At 43.4% G+C, this 25,387-nt stretch overlaps 1 protein-coding gene across 3 annotated transcripts in view; it reads right to left on the bottom strand.

Moving 5' to 3' along the window:
* Nucleotides 1–2,466: 2,466 nt before the first annotated feature.
* The window catches only part of cacna2d2a (calcium channel, voltage-dependent, alpha 2/delta subunit 2a), a 991,061-nt gene continuing 968,140 nt past the window's right edge, over nucleotides 2,467–25,387 (bottom strand). For all 3 annotated transcript variants that reach the window (XM_078543862.1, XM_078543864.1, XM_078543863.1), the window contains 4 exons: nucleotides 25,261–25,384; nucleotides 24,149–24,258; nucleotides 7,195–7,277; nucleotides 2,467–4,055 (listed from right to left, as the gene is read on the bottom strand). In XM_078543862.1, coding sequence (XP_078399988.1) covers nucleotides 3,927–4,055; nucleotides 7,195–7,277; nucleotides 24,149–24,258; nucleotides 25,261–25,384 — 446 coding nt within the window. In that variant the 3' untranslated portion in view covers nucleotides 2,467–3,926. The remainder of the gene's footprint in view (nucleotides 4,056–7,194; nucleotides 7,278–24,148; nucleotides 24,259–25,260; nucleotides 25,385–25,387) is intronic.

Raw genomic sequence — 25,387 nt, 5'->3', positions numbered from 1 at the left:
ACTGATGACATCACTAATATTTGTGTTGGTAATCGTTATGGATTCTCAGCTTTCTAACTTCTTACCCAGGGGTTAGTGCGTTTCCCAGATGCTTTTTGTCTTGTTGGGCCTGAAGAGATTATCCAATTTCAGTGGAGTATACCTACTTGAAAATCTGTCCTGTACTCAGCTGATCAAAACAAGGGCTGATAGCACACCTGCAGTTAAGAACATTGCTGTGCCTTCCCTTGTGTGCTATTTAAAGGTTATACCTTTTAAGTTACTTCTCAACTCATTCCACTAAAAGATACTTAAACACTATCTTGGAATGGAATTGTAAGATGAAACAGAGTAAAGCCTTGACTGATCCTGGACAGCTTACTGTGTGAGACGGACATGGGCAGACTTGTGCCTTGGGTTGAAATTTTTGGCTTCGACTTGCTATTTACCCAAATAATGGGGCTTAGAAATAACAGCTAAAAAACAAATCTTGAATGGCTTTGTTGGTACTGATGCAGTTTTGCCTTTACATTCATTGCTTGTACGACCTCACTCGCCCATCCATTACATGTATTTTGTTTTTGACTAAAAGGCAATCCTTGTCCAATAATTAAAAGCCTGAAGTCCAGTACCCAAATGACAACTTCACCTGCAGACTGTAACCAAGGAACAGCAGGAAGTACAGAAAAGTCCAGAGCATGAGTGCTGGAATTCACTCCACAGCACCACAGTTTGGAATTACTAAAATTACTTGGTGATTTGAGTCTCTTGTATTGAAATAAATTAAAATGTGAGCAGGTGTTAAAGCTATAAGAAACATTTGCATTCGTGCAGAGTCCAGTCTATCAACTTTTTTCCCATTCTTTGTTATTTAATCTTCTCCTCTTTTTCCATGTTTAATGTTTTCTGCTTTGCCTGTAATAATCTACTTTTGACATTTTTCTTACCTTTTCAATTTTCTGTTCTATTCCTCCAGCTGTCCAGGCCTGTTGTATTGTTCCTTCTCTTTGTTTCTTGTCCTGGTTCCCCCATACGTTTTGCAGGTCCCTGATTTAAATATGTAACTAAACTAGACTGTAACTAAAGTGCACTTAAATGCCTGGCTTTGTAAAGAGATGAGAGGGATTTGTAGGCTTTGACATTGAGAGAGAGAGAGCATCTTGAATGTAATGTGAGTGGTAAGAAAGAGTGCAGCCTGGAGTGTCTAATGACTAAACTGCATGGACACGGGATAGGCAGAAGGTAGAGTATAGTGATGTGTATAGTGATGCAACAAAGAGCTGAACAAATGGCAATAGAGGTCAGTACATGATATGGGGCAATACGCAGTTGGAAGGATGCAACAGGTGGGTATTGAAGATAATGGAAGCACTGTGGGATAAGCACAGGATTCAAAACTTCTTGGCAAGAGGACAGCATGTAGCACAAGCACCTCAAGTATCATTAGTGAATACAGCTATTATTCAACAAGTTCACGTTCTTACCCTGGCTGCTAAGAGCCTCTGAAAACAGCAGCGCAGCTGCATGCTTGTGTTATAAAACATGAAGGGTTTAACAAACATAACAAATAGGAACAGGTGTAGGACATATTGCCCTTCAAGCCTGTACCCCCATTTAGTAATGATCGTCAACTGATGCTCAATTCTAGGTTGTAACTCTGTCCTGTACCCCCATTTAATAATGATCATCAACTGATGCACAATTCCAAAAATTCACAAGTTTTTGAGATAGGAAATTTCTTCTCATCTCAGTCCTAAATGGCCAACTCTCGAGCCAGGGGAACAGCTTCTCAGCATCTATCCTTTAAATCCCTCTTATAATCTTATATGTTTCAATGAGATCAACTCTCATTCTTCTAAACTCCAGCGATGTTACAAAGTAACAAGATGAGGAAGCTTCGTAGTGAGATAAAAATGAGGGTGTTTCTTTGAAATAGAGGTACTTAATAAACAGAAATAAAAAGGCACAACAGCAACAACTTGCATTTATATAGCGCCTCTAACATAGTAAAACATCCAAGTTAAATCTAGGGATGTTTGTTAATGAAGGTTCATTTATACAATGACTTCCCAATGCTGGTTTCCACCCATGTTAAAGTTGCACCTCAACTCTGGCGGTAAGGCTAAGCCCTGTCCACTTCAGAAAGGAACAACATCAGACCCCTGGGAGAGGCAGCCTCACACAAATTGGGTTTGACATCATTTACTTCAGGGTACGAACTGGTTCGAACATGCTCAGGGTTGGTCTGCTAACCACTTTTTGAACTCACCTGCAGTTCATTTAAATGTTTTGGAAGTGCAGATGTTTCTAGCTGTCTAAATATCTAAATTTTTAGCCACTGTGAAGGGGAGTTCTGCACATACATCATGACTGATAGCTGCAGTTTGAATACACTAAGATACAGTTAATGAGAATTACGATGTCCCGTATGGGGTTATTCACATGAAAATAGAACTTGGGAGGAGAGCACGAGTAACAGACAATAAATAGTTTTTGGATTTGAAGTTTATTTTATGAGTGAACCACTGTGTATAAGTAACATATCTAAAGAATAATGTCCTCTGCTGATGGTAGAGATTTAAAAATCCCCAAGAGTGTAAATCTTATTCATAGGGAGGTTTCATATCTAACATGTGTTGAGATTTCACTCATTATAGACACCTAGAGTGCCTATAGTTTAACAATATCACAGCACTTAACATGTCTAATAAATGCTACACACTTACTGACTTTTGTTGAATGATTTCTTGGACATTATTCTTTCAAAGTGTTGATCTTCCTTAAGGAACAGATGCACAAATAATGAGTCTGTAGGCAACACCCAGTCAGCTTACAAATAACGTAACAGTCTCTTACTCTCAAGTAACATCTTGTAGGGGACTTGACAACACTTTCAAGCAACTTCAACTAACATATATTACACACATTCTCAATCACCATAGGTCACTTACAGATATCTATAAGCAGCACACAGTGTAAAGGAGAGACTAGAAAAAGGTTCCTTCACCACTGGTGGAATTCAATCACCCACGCCCCCCCCTCCCCCCACCCATACCCTAGCTCTGCTTTACTCCTCAGTTACCCCATAAATGTAAAGTGTGCAAAAACAATTTTTAACATTGAGACCATTTCATTTGGATTTCTCTAAAGTTGCCTGTGAGTTGTGCCTACACATCTGTTCCAGTTACAGCCCAATTCGGGACTGGAATGCAAACAACAGCTGGAGAACCTGAACCTTCGAGGGGGCACCTGCCTGGTAGCAGCCCCTGTGCTCAGATGAAGGAACATTTAAAATGAGTTTAAAAGAATTTGTGAGGTACACATTATACTACTGAGGACAGTGATCTCCCTGAATAAAAATGGAAGCAATGTATAAAACGGAAGGAGGCTGCCAACTAGAAGGTGCTGATGAACATGCTATCCTGACTCCTGATGTCATTACATTAAAGTTACAGCCACTTCTGTTGGAAAACTGCCTTGTAACCTGGCTGTCAATCAAAATATGTGATCAAAAGTGCACAAATAAATGCAACCTATCTCAACAGCAGATAGAAGCTGAATATACCAATGGAAGAAATGCTATCCAGTAACATTGAAACTGCCAAGGTCTCCTATTAAATGTAAAGAGAAAGTCTGGGAAAGCAATGGGGTCTGCACAAGGGGATGATGGGCTCCTCTTGCATTTCCCATCTTCTTATTCATGTAAAAGGTCTTCCACAAAGCAGATCCATGAAATCTTGCTTTCCCCACAAGTTATCTTGCCAGGAAAATACTGGTTGTCCAAACGACCACAATAGACCAGCTCCACACACACACACAGTTCGCAGCTCCACCACACGACAACACGGAGATGTGAGACTGGAATGAAGAATTAGGCTTCCGGGGGAAGGGAAGTCCTCAGCCATGAAAATCGCACAGCTGATATCTAGTTACATGGAGGTCCCAAATCAAAGACTGCTGGCCCAGGGAAAGAGGTTAAGATTGGCAGTCCAACACAGGAGAAACAATTGCAGAGCTAGTAAGGTGGAGAAGGAGGACGTCAATGTGGCTCCACCACCGCAGTCTGAGGTATTCTCCTGCAACAATGACGAACACAACTTAGCAGATCCGAATAAATAACACAATAAATTACATTGAATTTACAACACAGGAACAGGCCATTCAGCCCAAGTGGTGTTTATGCTCTTAAAATAAAAGCAAAATACTGCGGATCCTGGAAATGTGAATTAAAAATAGAAAATGCTGGAAAAACTCAGCAGGTCTGGCAGCATCTGTGGAGAGAAAAACAGAGTTAATGTTTTGAGTCTGTATGACTCTTCTTTGGAATAGATGCTGCCAGACCTGCTGAGTTTTTCCAGCACTTTCTGTTTAAATTGGTCCACATGTGCCTCCTCCCACCATATTTCATCCACCCTATCAGTATATCCTTCTGTTCTTTTCTCCCTCATGTATTATCTAGCTTCCCCTTAAATGCCTCTATGCTATTCCCTTCAACTAAGGGTGACTAAAGGGAATACAAAGAGGTTAGGAAAGAAGTAAAAAAAAGACACAATTAGAAAGGCAAGGAGGAACTCCAAACTCAAGAAATAAAAAAAAGTCAAGTATTCTACAGACATCTAAATAATGAAAGAAAAATCAGGATGGAGATGGACCCACTGAGGGATGTGCCTAATGGAAAATGACAGAAATATTGAACAATTACTTTGTTTCATTATTTACCAGGAAGACTAACATGATGGGCATGTCATTAGATGAAGAGATAAAAAAAAGATATTAAAATATTTAAGTTAGAACGGCAGCTGATAATTGATAAATTATTGAGTCAAAGTGAGAGGATAAATCCCCTGATCTAGATGCATTGCATCTGTGTATATTGAAAGAAGTCTGGGGAAAGATAGCAGAGGCACTATTACATATATATAAAAATTAATTTGAAAAATGGAATAGTGCCAGAGGACAGGTGGACAGCTAATGTGAAGATAGAACAAAACCAGGGAATGTAGGGACCAGTTAGCTTAATGTCAGTGGCAGGAAAGATAATGGGACCCCTGCTCAAAAATATAATTCAAGGTTGGGGCTCTATTCTGTAGAAAAGACTGATGGGTGACTTGATGGATGGCTTCAAGATGATAAAAGGGTTTGATAAGGTAGATGCTGAGATGTTTCCACTTGCGGGTGAGGCCAAAAATATAAGAAATGATAAGGAATGCAGGAGAAACTTTACCCAGAGAGTGGTTAGAATAGATGCATTTTAGGGGAAGCTAGATAAGCACATGAGGAATAGAAGGATATGTTGATAGGGTTAGATGGAAACAGGAGGCTTGTATAAAGCATTCACACAGGAGGGACCTATTGGGCTGAATGTTTCTGGGCTGTAAATATTTTGTAATACTTTGCAACTATTCCCTGTGGTAGAGCAAGTCATGATTCTATTGAATGGCAGAGCAGGTTCCAAGGGCTGAATAGCCTACTGCTGCTCCTATTTTTTGTGTTCTTATCAAAGGGAGGAGGCAGTGGCAGTGTTAATCAAAGATAGGCATGGTATATAGAGAATGGTGGGAAAGATCAGCGTGTTTGGTTTGAGTTTATGTATAAGAAGGGAACTACTCTATTGGGAGTCTGTTATCGATTACCACACAGTGGAAAGGAAATATGAGGGTATGTTGACAGATTACAGGAACAAACAAGACCATAATAAAATGGGTGACCTTAATTATCCAAAGAAGGATGGGGAGTGGGTTAAGAGTAGGTGGCCAATAATGGGAGTAGTTTTGATAGATTGATTGACTAAATCAGTATCTTGTCAGCCCAACAAGGAAAGAGATGATGCTGGATCTAGTTCTGTGAGAGGGGACAGGACAGAGAAGATTGAGAGAAACTTGCCATTGATGGAAGGATCGAGAACCAAAGGGTACAGATCAAGGTCTCACCAAAAGAAGCAATGGTGACATGAGGAAAACCTTTTTTACATAGCAAGTGTATAGGAGTGGAATGTACTGCCTGATATTGTGGTGGAGGCATTCAAAACGAAATTGGATCATTTCTGAAAAGGAAAAATTTGCAAGGCTTTTGGGAAGAGGTGGGGAATGGCACTAGCACGGATACAACAGGTGGAATGGCCTCCCTCTGTGCTGTAACAATTCTATGATCCTATGAAACCATAACTAGATTGAATAGCAAAACTGAAAAGTGCAGGAAATGTGTATGACTGGAAAAAGTCATTTTCAATGAAACAGAAAGGGAACTAGTTAAACCAGAAAGTAACATTGGTAAATAAGACAGTGCACAATCAACAGGATACATTTATACTGGAGATCTGTAGGGCACAGATTAGACAGATTTCCCAGGAGATCTGTGCGGTACAGATTAAACAGATTCCCCAGGAGATCTGTGGGGTCAAGGTTAGACAGATTCCCCAGGAGAGCTGTGGGGTCAAGGTTAGACAGATTCCCCAGGAGATCTGTGGGGTCAAGGTTAGACAGATTCCCCAGGAGATGATGGGGTGCAGACTGGACAGCTTCTCAGAAGAAACATGGCCCATTATGCTTAAACTCTATACAGCTTCTTTGAATCCAGTGTGGAAAAACCTTTAAGATTATCAAACACTTCCATCAGACTTCTGAAAAAGAAAATACCCAGGATCATCGATTTTTACTCATACGTTATTTTCAAGTTCTGGGATCAACTTACCCATGCCTAGTCATTGATCATTTATTAAAATCCCTCCATCTATATACACAGACACACCCCACCTGCTCCTCGACACACAAACACACACATACGCTCTGAGGATGTGGGTTCAAATCCCACCACAGCAGCTGGTGGAATTTAAATTTACTCAGTTAATTAAAAAAACAGAATTGAAAGCTAGACTCAGTGATGGTGACCATGAAACTACCCATCTGGTTCACTAATGGAAGAAATCTGTCATCCTTATCTGGTCTGGCCGACATGTGACTCCAGATCCACAGCAATGTGGTTCACTCTTAACTGCCCCTCAAGGAGATATTAGGGATGGGTAACAAATGTTGGCCTTACCAGTGATGCCCACATCTCATGAAAGAATAAGAAGAAATATGCCTGGGTATCTACCATTCCAAAATTAAACAGTCACACAAAGTAAATCAATAAGCCCCCAATCTTCAGGAGAAACAGCAATTGATAAAATCTTCTCAGACTATTATCTCATGAATGGGGATTTATGACAATACTTACTGCTGCATTGTAATCAAAACAGTCTTCAGGCCCTTTCCGATACCGAGGCTTCAGCACCTCTTCACATTGATCTGGTCCATCAGCTGAATGCAAAAGTGTTAAGGAACTCGTGACACTAGACACTGTACACAGCTCAGATAGCGAAAACTGTACTCAATCCCATGCAAAACAAACCGCATCCAGTCCCACAGAAATCAAAACTGCAGCCAGTCCTACACTATCCAAACCGTACCCAGTTCCAAATGCACAGGCTATCGTGAATAGAGTAGCACACTTAAACTGCGCATGAGAGCTGGCAGCAGCAGAGGAAGTGGCAGACACCAGAGGAACAGAGGTAAAAACTCATAGAAATGTGGGATCACAGTTAGCAGAGTGTGGAGTGGAGCAGGTAAGTTACTGATAAGTATTATATTTATTGTTTAGTGTTTTTAGTGGTTAGCATTTGTATTTTCATGTTAACTAAATAGTTAAATATTCTAAAAAGAATCTATGAATAAATATAGGCTAAGAGGGAAGTGAGTTTGAACATCAGGAAGAGTGGTTAAAAAAATTACCTGAAGCAATGTCAGCACAAGGAACTGATCGGTGTGTTTTCAGATTAAGTACAGTATTAGTCTTATATTTAGTTTTGAAAGTTCAGGTAGTAATCTAATAAGCAGAAGCTTAGCAGGGCACCTCAGTTCCATTGAGTGCACATCCTGTGCCATGTGGGAACTCCAGGATGCTTCTTGTATCCTGGTCAACCACAGAGGAATGAAGCATCATCAGCTGGAGGAGCTCAAGCTCCGGGTTTTGGAGCCTGAGACTCAGCTGGTGCCACGGTGTGCATCTGAGGGGCTGAGAGTGACATGGGTAGTATGTTTTGGGTGGTAGTCACCCCAAAGAGTGTGCAGGCAGACAGTCTATGAATGACTGCCAACAGACAAAGAGGTAGGTCGTGCAGGAGTACCCTAAGTTCATCTCGCTCTCTAACTGGTATTCAATTCTGGATGCTGGTGAGGGTGATGGTTCCTCTGGGGTTCCTTTAGGTGGACAGGGACAGGGAGGAAGGTTAGGAAAGTAATAGTGATATGAGATTCAATAGTTGGAGGAACAGACAGGTGTTTCTGTGGCCACAGACATTATTCCAGGATGGTATGTTGCTTCGCCGGTGCCAGGTTCAAGCTGCAGGACATTCTGAGGCAGAAGGGTGAACAGTCGGCAGTCATGGTCCACATTGATATCAATAACATAGGTAGAATGAGGGATAAGATCCTTCAGGCAGATTTTAGGGAGCTAGGAAAGAGATTAATAATCAGGACCTCAAAAGATAGTAATCTTGCAGTTACTCCAAAGGCCATGCACTAGTGGGTATAGAAATAGGCGGATGGAACAGTATGGCTGGAGAGATGGTGCAGGAGGGTGGGCTTTAGAATCCGGAGGCAATGGGACCGTTCTGATGGAGATGGGATCTGTACAGGCCAGATAGGTTGCACTTCCATAGGGTTGGGACCAATATCACCATGGGAAGGTTTGGTAGTGCTGTTGGGGAAGGTTTAAACTAGTTTGGCAGGGGATTGGGAACATCAGCACAGGTTCAGAAAGGAGGGAAGAAAGTTGGAAATGGAAGGCAGAAAATTACTATGTGATTATGGAAGATGGGAAAGGCTAGAAAATAGACAACAAAGGAGTGTGATAGTGCTTAATTGTATATTAATAATGGTTGAGAGATTTGATAAAGGTGTTCAAAATCATAAGAGGTCTAGACAGAGAGAGACTGTTACCATTGCAGAGGGTCGATAATCAGGGTAAGTCCATTTAAGGTGATGGGTAGAGGCTAACGGTGGTATGAGGAAAAACACAGTGACTAGTTAGGATCAGGATACAATGTCAGAGAGGGTGGTGGAGGCAGATTCAATCATAGCTTTCAAAAGAGAATTGGATAAACAATTAAAGAGAAAAAAATTGCAGGACTATGGGGAAAGGTTGGGGAGTGGGACTAGCTGAGTTTTTTTTTATTCATTCACGGGATGTGGGCTTCATTGGCTGGGCCAGCATTTATTGCACATCCCTATTTGCCTTTGAGAAGGTGGTGGTGAGCTGCCTTCTTGAACTGCTGCAGTCCATGTGGTGTAGGTACACCCACAGTGCTGTTAGGGAGGAAGTTCCATGATTTTGACCCAGCGACAGTGAAGGAACGGCGATATATTTCCAAGTCAGGATGGTGAGTGACTTGGAGGGGAACTTCCAGGTGGTGGAGTTCCCATCTATCTGCTGTCCTTGAGCTTCTAGATGGTAGTGGTCATGGGTTTGAAAGGTGCTGTCCAAGAATCCTTGGTGAATTCCTGCAGTGCATCTTGCAGATGGTACACACTGCTGCCACTGTGTGTTGGCGATGGAGGGAGTGAATGTTTGTGCATGTGGTGCCAACCAAGCAGGCTGCTTTGTCCTGGATGGTGTCAAGCTTCTTGAGTGTTGTGGGATTTGCACTCATCCAGGCAAGTGGGGACTATTCCATCACACTCCTGACTTGTGCCTTGTAGATGGTGGACAGGCTTTGAGGAATCAGCTGGTGAGTTACTCATTGCACGATTCCTAGCCTTGACTTGCTTTTGTAGCCACAGTATTTATATGGCTAATCCAGTTCAGTTACTGGTCAATGGTAACCCCAGGATGTTGATAGTCGGGGATTCGGAGATGGTAATGCCATTGAATGTCAAGGGCGATGGTTAAATTCTCTCTTGTTGGAGATGGTCATTGCCTGGCACTTGTGTGGTGTGAATGTTACTTGCCACTTGTCAGCCCAAGCCTGGATATTATCCAGGTCTTGCTGCATTTGGACATGAACTGCTTCAGTATCTGAGGAATCGCGAATGGTGCTGAACACTGTGCAATCATCAGCGAACATCCCCACTTCTGACCTTATGATAGAAGGAAGGTCATTGATGAAGCAGCTGAAGATGGATGGGCCGAGGACAATACTCTGAGGAACTCCTGCAGTGATGTCCTGGAGATGAGGTGACTGACCTCTGGCAACCACAACCATCCTCCTTTGTGCTAGGTATGACTCCAACCAGCGGAGAATTTTCCCCCCGATTCCCATTGACTCCAGTTTTGCTAGGGCTCCTCGATGCCCACACTTGGTCAAATGCTGCCTTGATCTCAAGGGCAGTCACTCTCACCTCACCTTGGGAGTTTAGCTCTTTTGTCCACGTTTGAACCAAGACTGTAGTGAGGTCAGGAGCTGAGTGGCCCTGGCGGAACCCAAACTGGGCATCAGTGAGGAGGTTATTGCTAAGAAAATGCCACTTGATAGCGCTGTTGATGATCCCTTCCATTACTTTACTGATGATTGAGAGTAGACTGATGGGTCAGTAATTGGCCGGGTTGGATTTGTCCTGCTTTTTGTGTACAGGACATACCTGGGCAATTTTCTACATAGCCAGGTAGCTCTTGCAGAGAGCTGGCATGGACGTAGTGGGACAAATGATCTCCTTCTGTGTTGTAAACATTCTATGATTCCATGTTTCAATGTGGAGGAGTCTAGTGAATAAGGCAGATGAGCTGAGGGCACAAGTAGGCACTTGGAAATATGATATAATTTATGAAATGAGACTAAAAGGGCAGGATTGACAACTCATTCCTGGTTACAGAGTTTGCAAACATGACAGAGAGAGGAATAAAAAGGGGGTGGGGGGGGGGGTCGCAATATTGCTTAAAGAAACAATTACAGCTGTGAAGAGAGATGAAATCCTATAAAGATCAGCAAATGAGGCCAGAGGGATTAAAATGAAGAACAAAAAAGGAGCAATCACTCTATTGGGAGTATACTATAGAACCCAAACAGTCAGAGGGAGATAGAAGTTCAAAACTGTTGGCAAATTGCTGAGAAGTGCTAAAAACAATAGGGCAGTAATAGTAGGCAATTTCAACCACCCTTATACTAACTGGGATAAAATCACTGTAAAAGTATAGAGGGCACAGAATTCTTAAAATATGTTCAGAGGAACTTTTGTAGCCAGTATGTAGCAAGCTCAACAAAAGAAGGGGCAGTTCTGGCCTTAGTTTTTAGGGAATGAATCTGAGCAGGTAGAAGAGTATATTGGTGATAGTGATCATAATTCAATTAGATTTGTAGTAGTTATGGGAAAGGATAAAACTTCTCAATTGGGGATTGGCCAGTTTTACTAAACTGAGATGTAATTCAGCAAAAGTGGACTGGAAGCATCTACTTAAAGGAAAATCAGTGTCAGAATAGTGGAAGGCAGTAAAGGAGGAGATATTGAAAGCTCAAAAAACAAATGGTTCCTCAAAGAAACTCCCAAGTCCAGAGACCCCCTGGATGTCAAAGAAAATACAGGGTAGCATAAGGCAAAAAAAAAAAGAGATTCTTATGTCAGATACCAAGAGCACAACACTGCAGAATGCCTCAGGGGCTATAGAAAAAGCAGTAAAAGTAGAAAGGAATTAGGAAAGCAAAGAGAGAGACCATGGGAAATATTGACAAGTAAAATCAAAGAAAACCCAAATTTGTTTTATAACTACATAAAGAGCATGAGGATAACTAAAGAAAGAATAGGGCCCTTGTCTGTGGAGGCAGAAGACCTGGGCATGGTTCTGAAAGAATATTTTGTGTCTGTTTTCACAAAAGAGGGGGATGATGAAGACATTGTAGTTAAGGAAGAGGAGTGTGTCATATTGGATGAGATAAACACACTGTGTTGGATTTTCATGTTCGAGGTGGATAGCGGGAGTCGGGAAATTTTCCAGCTCAGCACGCTCACCTTGGGAAAAAGTGCCTTGAGTGGTGCAATTTTCATTCCACGAGGGTGGGTGTGTACTGGAGTTGGGCCCGCCAACCCCGGAAACAGTTCAGAGGCAGCCACAGAGGCTGCCGAGTGCTGAGGTGGGATAGTTAAAAGGCTTACCACTGTTCTATGAGACTTGTTTTTTTTTTCAATATTAGGCCCTCTAATCCTTACTCCTCACATTTTCTCACCCCCACCCCCACTCCATGAACTCCCCAGGCTCCATCCATGCCATTCCACCCATTCCCCATGACTCTTCATACCTCCATGCTAAGCCATGCCCCTTCACCCACCCCCAAAAGCCGCTCATACCCTCCCATGTCAACTCATAGCACTTGGATGCCCATTCACTCAGTAAACACTGTACAGTGCCAATGAACCTCATAAAATGGTATGTGTGGAAAATCTTTAAAAAACAGCCACTTATAACTTTCTTTAAAAAAAACTAGTTACCACAGCCCTATAAAAATGTCAATCAACCAGACCTTTAAAGGATCAGTGGCAGAAACTAGAATCACTCGACACCTCTTTATCTTGTGTAAATAAACACTGAGCCATTGACAAATAGATCTAAGAGAAAAAAGTTGTCAATCCAGTAATGTTTTCCCTTATGTGCAGCTGTTTCAACAGACTAATGGAAGTCTGGGCTCTTAGCCAAGCATGCATAATTGCAAGGGGCTAGAAGATGCCGAGAGCACTGTTTATAGTTTTGGTCACTACTTTACAGGAAGGATGTGATCAAACTAGAGAGGGTACATAAGATATTTACAAGGATGTAGCTATGATAAAAATTGGATAGGTATGGGCTGTTTTCTTTGGAACAGAGGAGGCTTAGGAGAGATTTAATGGTGGTGTATAAAATTATGAGGGCCCTAGAGAGGATAGTAAGAACCTTATTCTGTCAGCAGAGAGGTCATCAACCAGAGAGCATATATTTAAAGTAATTGGGAGAAGAAATTGAAAGGGGTTAAGGAATGTTCCCTTTCACCTAGAGGGTGGTGGGGTGCTGGAACTCAGGAGCTGAAAGGGTGGTAGAGGCAGAAACCCTCAATACTTGGATATGAACTTGAGGTGCTGTAACCAACAGGGCTACAGACCGGAACTGAAAGTGGGGTTAGGATGAACAGCTCTTTCTCAGCTGTAAATATTTCTATGTTCAGCTGCTTCATCAACGACTTTCCTTCCATCATAAGGTCAGAAGTGGGGATGTTTGCTGATGATTGCACAATGTTCAGTACCATTCGTGACTCATCAGATACTGAAGCAGTCTGTGTCCCAAATGCAGCAAGGCCTGGACTTACATTTAGGCTTGGGCCGATAAGTGGCAAGTAACATTTGCGCCACACAAATGCCAGGCAATGACCATCTCTAATAAGAGGGAATCTAACCATCTCCCCTTGACATTCACTGGCATTACCATCACTGAATCCTCCACTATCAACATACAGGGGGTTGCCATTGACCTGAAACTGAACTGGACCAGCCGTATAAATACAGTGGCTACAAGAGCAGATCAGAAGGCTGGGAATTCTATAGCGAGTAACTCACCTGCAGAATGCCCAAAGCCTGTCCACCATCTATAAGGCATAAGTCAGGAGTGTGATAGAATAATCTCCAATTGCCTGGATGAGTGCAGCTCCAACAATACTCAAGAAGCTCGACACCATCCAGGACAAAGCCACCTGCTTGATTGGAACCCCATCCTTCACCTTAAACATTCACTCCCTCCACCACTGATGCACAGTGGCAACAGTGTGTACCATATACAAAATGCACTGCAGCAACTCACCAGGCCTCCTTTGACAGCACCTTCCAAACTCATGACCTCTACCACCTAGAAGAACATGGGCAGCAGGCATATGGGAACAACACCTGCAAATTCCCCTCTAAAGACACTCACTATCCTGACTTTGAACTATGGCTCCGTTCCTTCACTGTCATTGGGTTAAAATCCTGGAACTCCCTCCCTAACAGTACTAAGGTTGTAGCTACACCACATGGACTGCAGCGGTTCAAGATAGCAGCTTATCCCCACCTTCTCAAGGGCAACAAAGCTTGGCATCGCCCATGAAGCTCACACCCCATGAAAGAATAAAAAAAGTTTCTTCCTTTTCCCTCTTTCTTTCCCTCAGAAGGTTTGAGGCAAAGACAGAGAGACCTTACTCTCTAAGGCAGTTGAAGGGAGGCACAGAGAGACCAGGCTGAGTTATAAACACCGTCTGTAGTCTAGAGTCAGTTATGGATAGTTAGTTCTGACACTGTTTACGTGTAAGGTTAGCCCATTAAAGATGTATCTCATATGTTCATTTATATATTTCTTGTATCATAATCAGTTCATTGGTTCGAGAAGGCGGCTCACCACCACCTTCTCAAGGGCAATTAGGGATGGGCAATAAATGCTGGCCTAGCCAGTGATACCCACATCACATGTAAAGAATTAAAAAAAAATCAGTTTCACCTGACTAGAGTCCATCTATTGTTATGATCCCCAGGTCATGCCATTGTTTAACTGGAGATTGAGCAATAGGATACACTCAGATATTAAGAGATACAAGGTCCTAAACAACTGACTGGTGATGCTGAGCACTAGAGAATGTTCTGTGAATTTGTAGTTTCGGTATTGAATTAGTTTTTGCATTGGTTTGCATTTGCGGGAAAGATTGTGGGTTTTGAGTTTCTTTACAAATTACCAATAAAAGCTTATGGACTGGATTTTTGTAGAGTTGGGCTGACTCCAGATACCTTTAAAATTGGCGGGTGGGACCTGGATGCAGAAGTCCTACACCCATTTCCAACAGATCCCATTTTTGCTGGCAGGAGGAAGGGGGTTGAGTGAAAATCACACAGGTGGGAAACCCAAACTCAGCCGGTCTATGTGAAATTAGTGCTGAGTTCAAACATTTTTACTATTCCAAGGGCTTTAACTTACAGTGTGGGAGTTGTGAATTTATGGAAGAGTGTATAAGGTCCATTTAAAAGTCATGATTTGAGGTTACTTAAATCCCCAGATCTTTAAAAATAAAAATGTCAGATTGAAGGTGTCGGTTAGAGTTAAAAAAAAAATCTGCCTTTGATTGACAGGCCATCTGGTGTAGGTCAGAAAAAAAACATTACGACCTATTCCTGCAATTTCGATAGAGTTCATTGTTGACATTTCCCTTTGTTATTAGAGCTGAAGTTATTATGAGTGCTTGGGTGAGTTTCAAAAACTACAAAAGCATTTATCCCAGTAGGGGTTTCTGAGTTCACATTTTGATTGACAGTTTAAAGAAGTTATTAAAGGGTTAGTTTTCCTTGATGTGAATAGAAGCTTTGAATAGAAGCTTGTTTGTTGCTACAACAAATTGAACACTTGAGGGGATTTAAAATCTTTGAATGGTTTTCATAAATGACAGTTTTCTTTCAGTGTCAAGTGTGTATGAGTGAGAGCTCGATGAGATTGTTAGAAGTTTAATTTCAATTTCATCTCCACATGGCTCCGTGCCTGCCCATAGTGGATACTGGGTACATGGCTATGAAGGTGGCATGGGACTATGAGGAGGTATGGGGATTTGAGGTGGTATAGCGGTGGCATGGAGGGAATAGAGGGGGCGTGGAAGGAATAGAAAAGGCATGGAGGTATCAGATGGCATTGAATGTGGGTGGGAGGGCATGAGTTAGCATGGAGTAGGCATGGGGAATGGGTGGTGTGGTGAGGGGGTGTACGGGGTGAGGGCGTGTGCGGGTGAGGGCTAGAGGCCTAACAGCTTCTAAAACACCTGGGACGAAGTCCCAGAGAACTGAGGCAGGTTTTCTAACTGGTCCACCTTGGCATTCGCCTCCTGCCCCCCACCCCATGGCTGCCTATGATTTGCCCAACTCTATTCCACCCCCACCTCCAGGTGAGAAAATTGGATGTAATAGGGCCCTTTAAACCTAGGTAGGTCTGTCAAGCCAAGGAAAAAAAATCAAAGCTTCGTTCTACGTGGCCGGATGACCAATCTCAGTTTGGACAGAGCAGTGATCTCAGACCCAATATTGATCAGAGTGATATTGTCCCTGAAATGAGATCCTGGTGTGAGATTCTTACTGTAGATCTTAATTGTTGTGTTCCATGGACTTGATTTTTTGATGACTTGAGAAAGTCATTAAACTAGTATGCTGCACTCTCCTACATCTGAAGAAAGTGAAATTCATTGATCAGTACCTGGCTTTTAGTTGAATTAGGCTTCACAAAGATTATAATTTATATGGTCTTAAATCTGAAAAATTGATGGGATCTTGGGTTTTGTTGAACATTACATTTCAAAATCAGTCTGATTTAGTTTGAAAGCTTTGATGGATTGGTGGACCTGACATTATTGACAAGTCATTTGGTAACATCCATGTGACATTCCAGTGTAACTGGCATTGATTTGGAAATCTCAACGGAGGTATTGCATGTGGTGGAAACATTATTGATTATTTCACCTCCAGGCTTCTTGTAATTTGATGCATGAGGGTTTTCTGCAAATGTTGTAATGTTTCTGTTTATTTCATGGAACTTCAGTAATTTAAATATTGATTGAGTGGTAACAAGCAACCAGATTTCACTGTTCAGCTAAATTAACTATCAGTAAAAATCACTGTAACCTGGTTAGAGTCATTCACTAGAGCTAGTTATCACTTGGAGAGGTGTACATGTTATGTTGTAGAACCTTTGTTAATGTTGGATTGTGTACAGTTTAGATTCTGTGGAACTGAGTCTTGGTTGGATTGTGTGGGGCTGACACAGTTGGGATTACAGAATCATAGAATGTTACAGCTCAGGAGGTCGTTTGGCCCATCGTGCCTGTGATGTAGGCTACAGTACTTCAGCAACAACTTATATTTATATAGCACCTTTAATGTAATAAAATGTCCCAAGGTGCTTCACAGGAACGTTACAAAACAAAATATGATACCTAAGTACCAAAGTATGACACTGAGCCACATAAAGAGGTATTAGATCAGATGATCAAAAGCCTGATCAAATAATTTTAAGGAGTGTCTGAAAGGAAGAAAGCAGGGTGGAGAGGCGTAGGGAGGGAATTGCAGATCTTGGGGCCTAGGCAAATGAGGGTGTGGTCACTCATGGTGGTGCAATTAAAAACAGGGATGCACAAGAGACCAGAATTAGAGCAACACAGATATCTTGGAGAGTTCTGGTGTTGGAGGTGATCACAGAGATAGGGAAAGGCAAGGCCATGGGGAGATTTGAAAACAAGGATAAGAATTTTAAAATCAAGACTTTTCTTGCCCAGGAGCCAATTAACGTAGGTCAGGGAGCACAGGGGTGATAGGGGAAGGGGACTTCGTACAAATTAAGATTTCAAGTGCATATTCAAGTTCTTTTTAAATAATAGCTGTTTACAGCCCACTTTTATCAAATTATATCTCAGCTAACTAAACTTAGCCTTTTCCCAATTTAAAACTTTTACTCCTAGGGCTGGGTTATATGCTGAGGGTGGGCTCCCCGTACTTCGAAGCCAAGCCCGCCTCCGCTTAGCCGACTTTGTCCTGATTTAATTTTTTGGGCAACAGCCCTTTAATTAGTATGAGGTGGGACTTCTGTCCATCTCCAGGAGGATGTCCCGCCCCACAGAGCTGCCAGCCAATTGGAGGTCACTGGTAGTGCCAAGTAGGAGCGGTCGTAGGCCAGGGAGATGGCATTCAGCAATGGACCTGGGTAAGTCTGATATCTCACTGGGGCCAGGCTGATACACCCCAACAAGGGGGGAGTGAAGGTCATGTTGGACAGGGTGGGGGAGGGAGGGTGGAGATGGGGAAGCAGAACTTTGGGATAGGGCCTCGGATTGACACAGGGGGCCTGGGAAGGAGGCAACCATCCCTTTTCATTAAACCAGCAGACCACAGGTTTAAACCTGCTGGGCTACATGTTAGGTGCAGGCCTCTCCTCCTGTTCATTATATACGAGCGACGGCACGATGAGACTCTTAATAGGGCATTAATTGCTCACACGTGGGCAACCCACCTGATGCTTACCCCACTGTCCATAAAATTGAGACAGTGCAGGGGCTGATGGACCACCGGCTTCACTCTCAACGACATGACGCCCCAATTTACAGGTCCACCTGCCTGTTTCCCACGTGCGGGTGGCCTATAAATTTCAGCCCCTGGTCCATTTTTATCCTTTTCCTTAAATATTTGAAATCTGACCAAATTGTCATCACTACTAACAAAATGCTCTCCCACTGATAACCCTTCCACCTGCCCAGACAAAAAGAAGAAAAGAGAGCAGGAGAGAGAAAGAAAGTGAGAGAATGTCCTTTGATCTATGTTAAAGGATTGGTCTAAATTGTCAATAAAAGTTAGCACCTTGGCTGAACAATCCCCCCTTTCCTTTGTTGTGCTCGATCACCAGTTTGCATTATCTGTCCAGCTCAGGACCATGCTGCCTGATTGCCCATGTGAAAGTACTGAATTAGAGGCCATATTTGATAGTCCACCTAACTCCCCTATTTAATGTTCTAAGTGGTTTATGTATGGTTATGTAGCTTTATCAGCTGAAACCTGACTGTTTATCAACATCAGAAAAACTAACCCAAAAATCCCTTCACTCTGATTGGTGTAGGAGCTGGACATATCCAACATTCAATCTGCCTCTGAGTTAGGTCAAGAGTTTTGCTGATCCTCAGTCAAACCACTAGTAACAGGATACAGTGGCTCAGGAATGAACATTAATGTTGTATGGTTCACTTGTATTATAAGACCCCATTTGACTGAAGACATTGCATCAATCTACTTGCACAGGACTGAGGTGCGCTGCCTCAGGGGAGAAAAGAGGGAATACATAATTGGCAATGAGGAGTGAGGTTAATGTTCAATCACTATAATCTGATCAAAGTTGACAAGAATCAACCTGACAATCAGATAATCGAAAAGCAAAATCCTGTGGATGCTTGAAATCTGAAATAAAAACAGAAAACGCTGGATAAACTCAGCAGGTTAGGCAACATCTGTGGAGAGAGAACCAGAGTTAGCATTTCAGTCTGTGACCCAAAGGCCATCAACCTGAAAAGTTAACTCTGGCAATCATGTATCTAACTTGAACAATTGTTGTTGTAATCACAACTGCAAGAATTTGTAGATAGCAAAATCTGACAAATAGATACACAGCCATCTAAAATAGTTGACTTGGACCAGGAATCTGCTTACATTAGTTAATACTTATTTGGAATAGTGAACAGTTACAATCTTAATTATAACAAAGCATTGGATTGCCTCACGTTAGGTCACAGAACACACTCAAATCAGGTCACTGAAACCTCATTACACCAGATCACTGGAATCTCTTCACACCAGGTCACTGGAAACTCTTCACACCAGGTCACTGGAATCTCTTCACACCAGGTCACTAAAACCTCCTCACACCAGGTCACTGGAATCTCTTCACACCAGGTCACTAAAACCTCCTCACACCAGGTCACTGGAACCTCTTCACACCAGGTCACTGGAATCTCTTCACACCAGATCACTGAAACCCCCACACACCAGATCACTGGAATTTACTCACACCAGGTCACTGGAATCCCCTCACACTAGATCACTGGAATCTCCTCACACCAGATCACTGAACCCCCACCCCCCACACCCACACCAGATCACTGAAACCTCCTCACACCAGGAGATGGTAGCATAGTGCTACTCCAGAGATTTGGCCTAATAATCCAGAGACATGAATTCAAAACCCACCATGGCAGCTGGGGAATTTATATTCAGTTAATTAAATAAATCTGGGATTAAAAAGCTAGTATTAGTAATGGTGACAACGAAACACCAGATTGTTGTAAACACCATCAAGTTCATTAATGTCCTTTGGAGAAGGATTACCTGTGACTCCAGAACTACAGCAAAATAGTTTACTCTTAAATGCCCTCTGAAATTGACGAGCAAGCCACTATTGTATAGGGAAGGGCAATAAATGCAGACCTTCCCAGCAGTACCCACATTCCATGAATGAATCTCTCAATCATCAACAAAGTGATGGAAGGTGTTGTTGAAAGCAGCACTTACTCACTAATTACCTGATAACCGGTGTCCCATTTGGGTTCCACCAGGACCACTCGGTTCTAGGCCTCATTACAATCTTAGTACAAACATGGGCAAAAGAGCTGAAAAGAGGTGAGGTGAGAGTGACTCCCCTTGATATCATGACAGCATTTGATCGAGTGTGGCATCAAGGAGCCTGAGTAAAATTGATGTCAATGGGAATCAGGGGGAAAACTCCACTGAATGAAGTCACATGTAGCACAAAGGAGAATGATTGTGGTTGTTGGAGGCCAATCACCTCAGCCCAGGACACTGCTGTGGGAAGCACCTCTGGGTAGTGTCCTAGTCGTAACCACCTTCAGCTGCTTCATCAAAGACCATTCCCCCATAATAAGGTCAGAAGTGGGGATGTTCACTGATGATTGCACAGCGTTCACTACCATTCGCAATTCCTCAGATACTGAAGTAGTCCGTGCCTGCATGCAACAAGACCTGGACAACATTCAGGCTTGGGCTGCTAAGTGGCAGTAACATTCATGCCACACAAGTGCCAGGCAATAAGCATCTTCCAACAAAAGAGAGTCTAACCATCACCTCTTGACATTCAACAGTATTACCATCACTGAATTCCCCAATATCAACATACTAGGGGTTACCATTCACCAGAAACTTAATTGGACCAACCAAATAAATACTGTGGCTACAAGAGCAGGCTACAAGACTGGGAACTCTGGGGTAAGCAAATCATCTACTGAATTCCCAAAGCCTGTCCACCAGCTACAAGGCACAAGTTAGGAGTGTGATGGAATACTCCCCACTTGCCTGGATGAGTGCAATTCCAACAACACCCAAGGCACTCGACACCATGAAGGACAAAGCAACCCGCTGGTTTGGCACCCCATCTACCACCTTAAACGTTTATTCCCTCCACCACTGGCACACAGTGGCAGCAATGTGTACCATCTACAAGATGCATTTCAGCAACTCGTCAAGTCCCCTTTGACAACTCCTTCCACTGCAACTTTTACCAGCTAGAAGGACAAGGGCAGCAGACACAGGGGAAAACCCCCACCTGAAAGTTCCCCTCCAAGTCATACGCCATCCTTGGAAAAACATCTCCATTCCTTCGCTGTCACTGGGTCAAAAACCTGGAACTCCCTTCCTAACAGCAATGCAGTGTACCTACATCAGTTGGATCACAGCAGTTCAAGTAGGCAGCTCAACATCAACTTCCCAATGACAATTCAAGATGAGCAATAAAGGCTAGCCAAGCCAGCGAAGTTCGCATCCCATGAAAGGATAAAAGGTATTGGATGAACAGAAATTTCCTCCAATAAAATATTGGGAAGACAGAAGCCATTATCTTCTGTCCCCTTCACTAACTCCGTTCCCTGATCACTGACTCCATCCCTCTCCCTGGTAACTGTCTGAGCTGAACCAGTCTGTTTCTAACCTTGGTGTTACATCTGACCCCAAGATGAGCTTCCAGCCACACATTTACACCATCACTATTTTCACTCCCAGAATACTGTCAGGCTTCATTTTTGCCTCAGCTTATCTGTTGCTGAATCCTTATTCTTGCCTTTATTACCTCTAGACTTGATTATTCTAATGCAGTCCTGTTAGTTTCCCATGTTCTACCCTCCACAAAGTTAAGGTTATTTAAAACTCTGCTGCCCATGACCTAATTCGCACCAAGTTCCTCTAACCCATCTCCTCTGTGCTCGCTGATTTACCTGGTCTCCTGGTCAAGCAATGTCATGATTTTAAAATTCTTATCCTTGTTTTTAAATCCCACCATGGCCTTGCCTCTGTAGTATGAGTCTGGCACATAAAGGGTTAACATGGGACTGAGTACAGCACTGACCACACAGCGATGTAAGAGAACACATGACTGCACCGAGGAGTCAGTGTACTGTTGGACACAGACGTGTGTCGAGGTAAGCATGGAGACAGCTTCTAGCTTGGACATTTACTGTACATATGTATATAGTTTCTGGTAGTTAACACTACAAGTATCTTAATAAGACCTACCAAATTATGCCCAACACCTTACAACAGCCTCTCCCTATTTCTGTAATTTCCTCAGGCCCTGCAACAACACCTAGATCTCCACACTGTGCCAATTCTGGATCTTGAGCATTGGTGATTTTAACCATTCCATCATTGGCTGTTGCCTTGGCCCTATAGCTCTGGAATTGCCTCCCTGTATCTCTCTAACTCTCTTTCTCTCCTTCCTCCTTTAAGATGCATTTTAAAACCGACCCCTTCGATCAAGCTTTTGGTCATCTGGTTTAATATTGCCTTATGTATCTTGGTGTCAAATTTTGTTCCATAACGCTTCTGTAAAGCACCATGGGACATTTTATAATGCCAAAGGCGCTACAGAAATGTAAGATTTTGCTGTTTTTATTACTACTACTGAATCTCCCACTATCAACATCCTGGGGGTCGCCATTGACCAGAAATTGAACTGGACTAGCCATATAAATACTGTGGCTACAAGAACAGGTCAGAGGCTGGGAATTCTATGCTACATAAATGATCTCCTGACTCCACAAAGCCTGTCCACCTTCTACAAGACACAAGTCAGGAGTGTGATGTCTGGATGAGTGCAGCTCCAACAGCACTCAAGAAGCTCAACATCATCTCTTCTAAGTCACAATCATCCTGACTTGGAAATACTGGCATATCACTGTTCCTTCACTGTTATTGGGTCAAAATCCTGGAATTTTCTCCCATCAGCACTTTGGGTGTGTGTGCATACACAAACTTCAGCTTTTCCACAAGGCAGCTCACCACCACCTTCTCAAGGCCAATTAATGATGGCTAATATATGTTGGCCTTGTCATTGGTGCCTAATTCCAGTGAATGAATGAAATAAAACAGGTCACTGGAACCTGCTAATGCTAAAGTCCCAGGAACTCCCCTCACACCAGGTCACTGGAAATCCCTCACACCAGGTCACTAGAAACCCCTCCACCAGGTCACTGGAAACCCCTCACACCAGATCACTGGAAACCTCTCACACCAGATCACTGGAAACCCCTCACACCAGATCACTGGAACCTCTCCACACCAGGTCACTGGGAGCCCCTCACACCAGGTCACTGGACCCTCCTCGCACCAGGTCACTGGAAACCCCTCCACCAGGTCACTGGACCCTCTTCACGCCAGGTCACTGGAAACCCCTCACACCAGCTCATTGGAAACCCTTCACACCAAGTTACTGGAGCCTCCACACCAGGACACTAGAAACCCCTCACACCAGGACACTGGACCCTCCTCACACCAGGTCACTGGAAACCCCTCCACCAGGTCACTGGACCCTCTTCACACCAGGTCACTGGTAACCCTTCACACCAAGTTACTTGAGCCTCCACACACCAGGACACTAGAATCCCCTCACACCAGGACACTGGACCCTCCTCACACCAGGTCACTGGAAACCCCTCACACCAGGTCACTGGAAACCCCTCACACAAGGTCACTGGACCCTCATCACATCAGGTCACTGGAAACCCCACACAGCAAGTTACTGGAGCCTCCACACCAGGTCACTGGAAACCCCTCACACCAGGTCACTGGACCCTCCTCACACCAGGTCACTGGAAACTCCCCCCCACCAGGTCACTGGACCCTCTTCACACCAGGTCACTGGAAACCTCTCAAACCAGGTCACTGGAAACCCCTCACACCAGGTCACTGGAAACCCCTCACACCAGGTCACTGGAATCCCCTCACACCAGGTCACTGGAAACCCCTCATACCAGGTCACTGGACCCTCATCACATCAGGTCACTGGAAACCCCTCACACCAGGTCACTGGAAACCCCTCACACCAGGTCACTGGAAACCCCTCACACCAGGTCACTGGACCCTCTTCACACCAGGTCACTGGAAACCCCTCACACCAGGTCACTGGAAACCCCTCACACCAGGTCACTGGAAACCCCTCACACCAGGTCACTGGAAACCCCTCACACCAGGTCACTGGAAACCCCTCACACCAGGTCACTGGAAACCCCTCATACCAGGTCACTGGAAACCCCTCATACCAGGTCACTGGAAACCCCTCACACCTGGCTTCCTTGGGTGGTGAGCTATTGCTACCAGCTCTATGTGGAATTATGTAAAGATATTTAATGACAGGATACATCGCACCTCAGCCTGAATCAGTTTGCTTCGGTCACACTGACTACAGGTTAGCTTCTCTGCCACCACGAACAGAAGGTTGGTGTTTGCTAATCTCTGTGCGTGGTAAAACCTGTGACAAGACAGAAAACTTTACTGACGGTCTGCAGTGGTTGTACTGATACAGCCACACGTGAATGTTGGTCGAGAGGCTTACTCGAGTTGAACAGAACCATTTCTGACAAGATCTTTGTTGTATTTGAAACCCAAAAAGTCTTTGAGGCAACTTAAGATATAAAGATTGAGAGATGTAATGGTTGAGAGCTCCATTCTCGGAGATGCAGAAGTGGCACAGCAGAATTACTTTCTTTAATTAAAAGGGGCATACTTTGGATTTCTTGATATGTGAAGTATTTTCCTGTTTCAATGATCAGTAGATCTCTTCCTAAGCTACACCAGGTAGCGCTGACTCTTGGGCAAAGGAGGTGGATTGGGGCACGAATTGGATCCTTGCTGTCAGATAGTCATTAAAACATGTCAAATTGTAACATTAAAACTGAGCTTAAGTGGTCATTGTACCAAAGTACCTTCTCTGCATAGGTTTCAGTGTAGAGCCATCAAGATGTTGGCTCCTTCAAAAGGCCAATGCAGACACGATGGGCTCAATGGTCTCCTTCTGTGCTGTGACCATTCTATATTGCCCAGGCAGTATGGAGCAGCAATTCTCCTATTCATCAGCCATGACAATTTTCTCCTCTCACACTTAAGTGTTGGGTGGATATTTGACTATGAGGGGCAACACAGTCAATCCAATCCTATCCTCACTTGATATGCAGACATACGTGCTTAACTCTCCCTGTACCCCTCGCTCAGCCAAGAAGCACTGAGGCCAACTGCAGCATTCTTTTTCTGACATTGGTTGAGATTAGTTAACCTAGTACAGATAAGAAGTCAAACCTGGGATTTTCTGGCTGGTTGAGTTCAATTACACCAGGTGGTCACTTTACTATACTGGGCCAGTGGGGAAACTAAAATCATTTAGTTGTTGTGACTTATCTTCATGTTCCTTTCTTTTAAAGTTAGGTTTGGTTCAATGGGAGTTGCCATTGACCATTTCCTTGTGTCAGTTGCCAACCTGGAGCAGTTGCTGCAGTCAATTAAGTTGCTGTAGGATCTACTGTTGTTGCCAAAGTAGTATTGTGTCTGCTTGGTGACACAGCTCGTCTCTTTCAGTTCAACACCATCTGCAAATGTATCATCTA

This window comes from Cetorhinus maximus, chromosome 6 (assembly GCF_964194155.1).
Source record: "Cetorhinus maximus chromosome 6, sCetMax3.hap1.1, whole genome shotgun sequence".
In the NCBI taxonomy this organism is placed as follows: domain Eukaryota; kingdom Metazoa; phylum Chordata; class Chondrichthyes; order Lamniformes; family Cetorhinidae; genus Cetorhinus; species Cetorhinus maximus.
The sequence above is the reverse complement of the archived record's forward strand: the minus strand, read 5'-3'. Positions and strand labels throughout refer to the sequence as shown.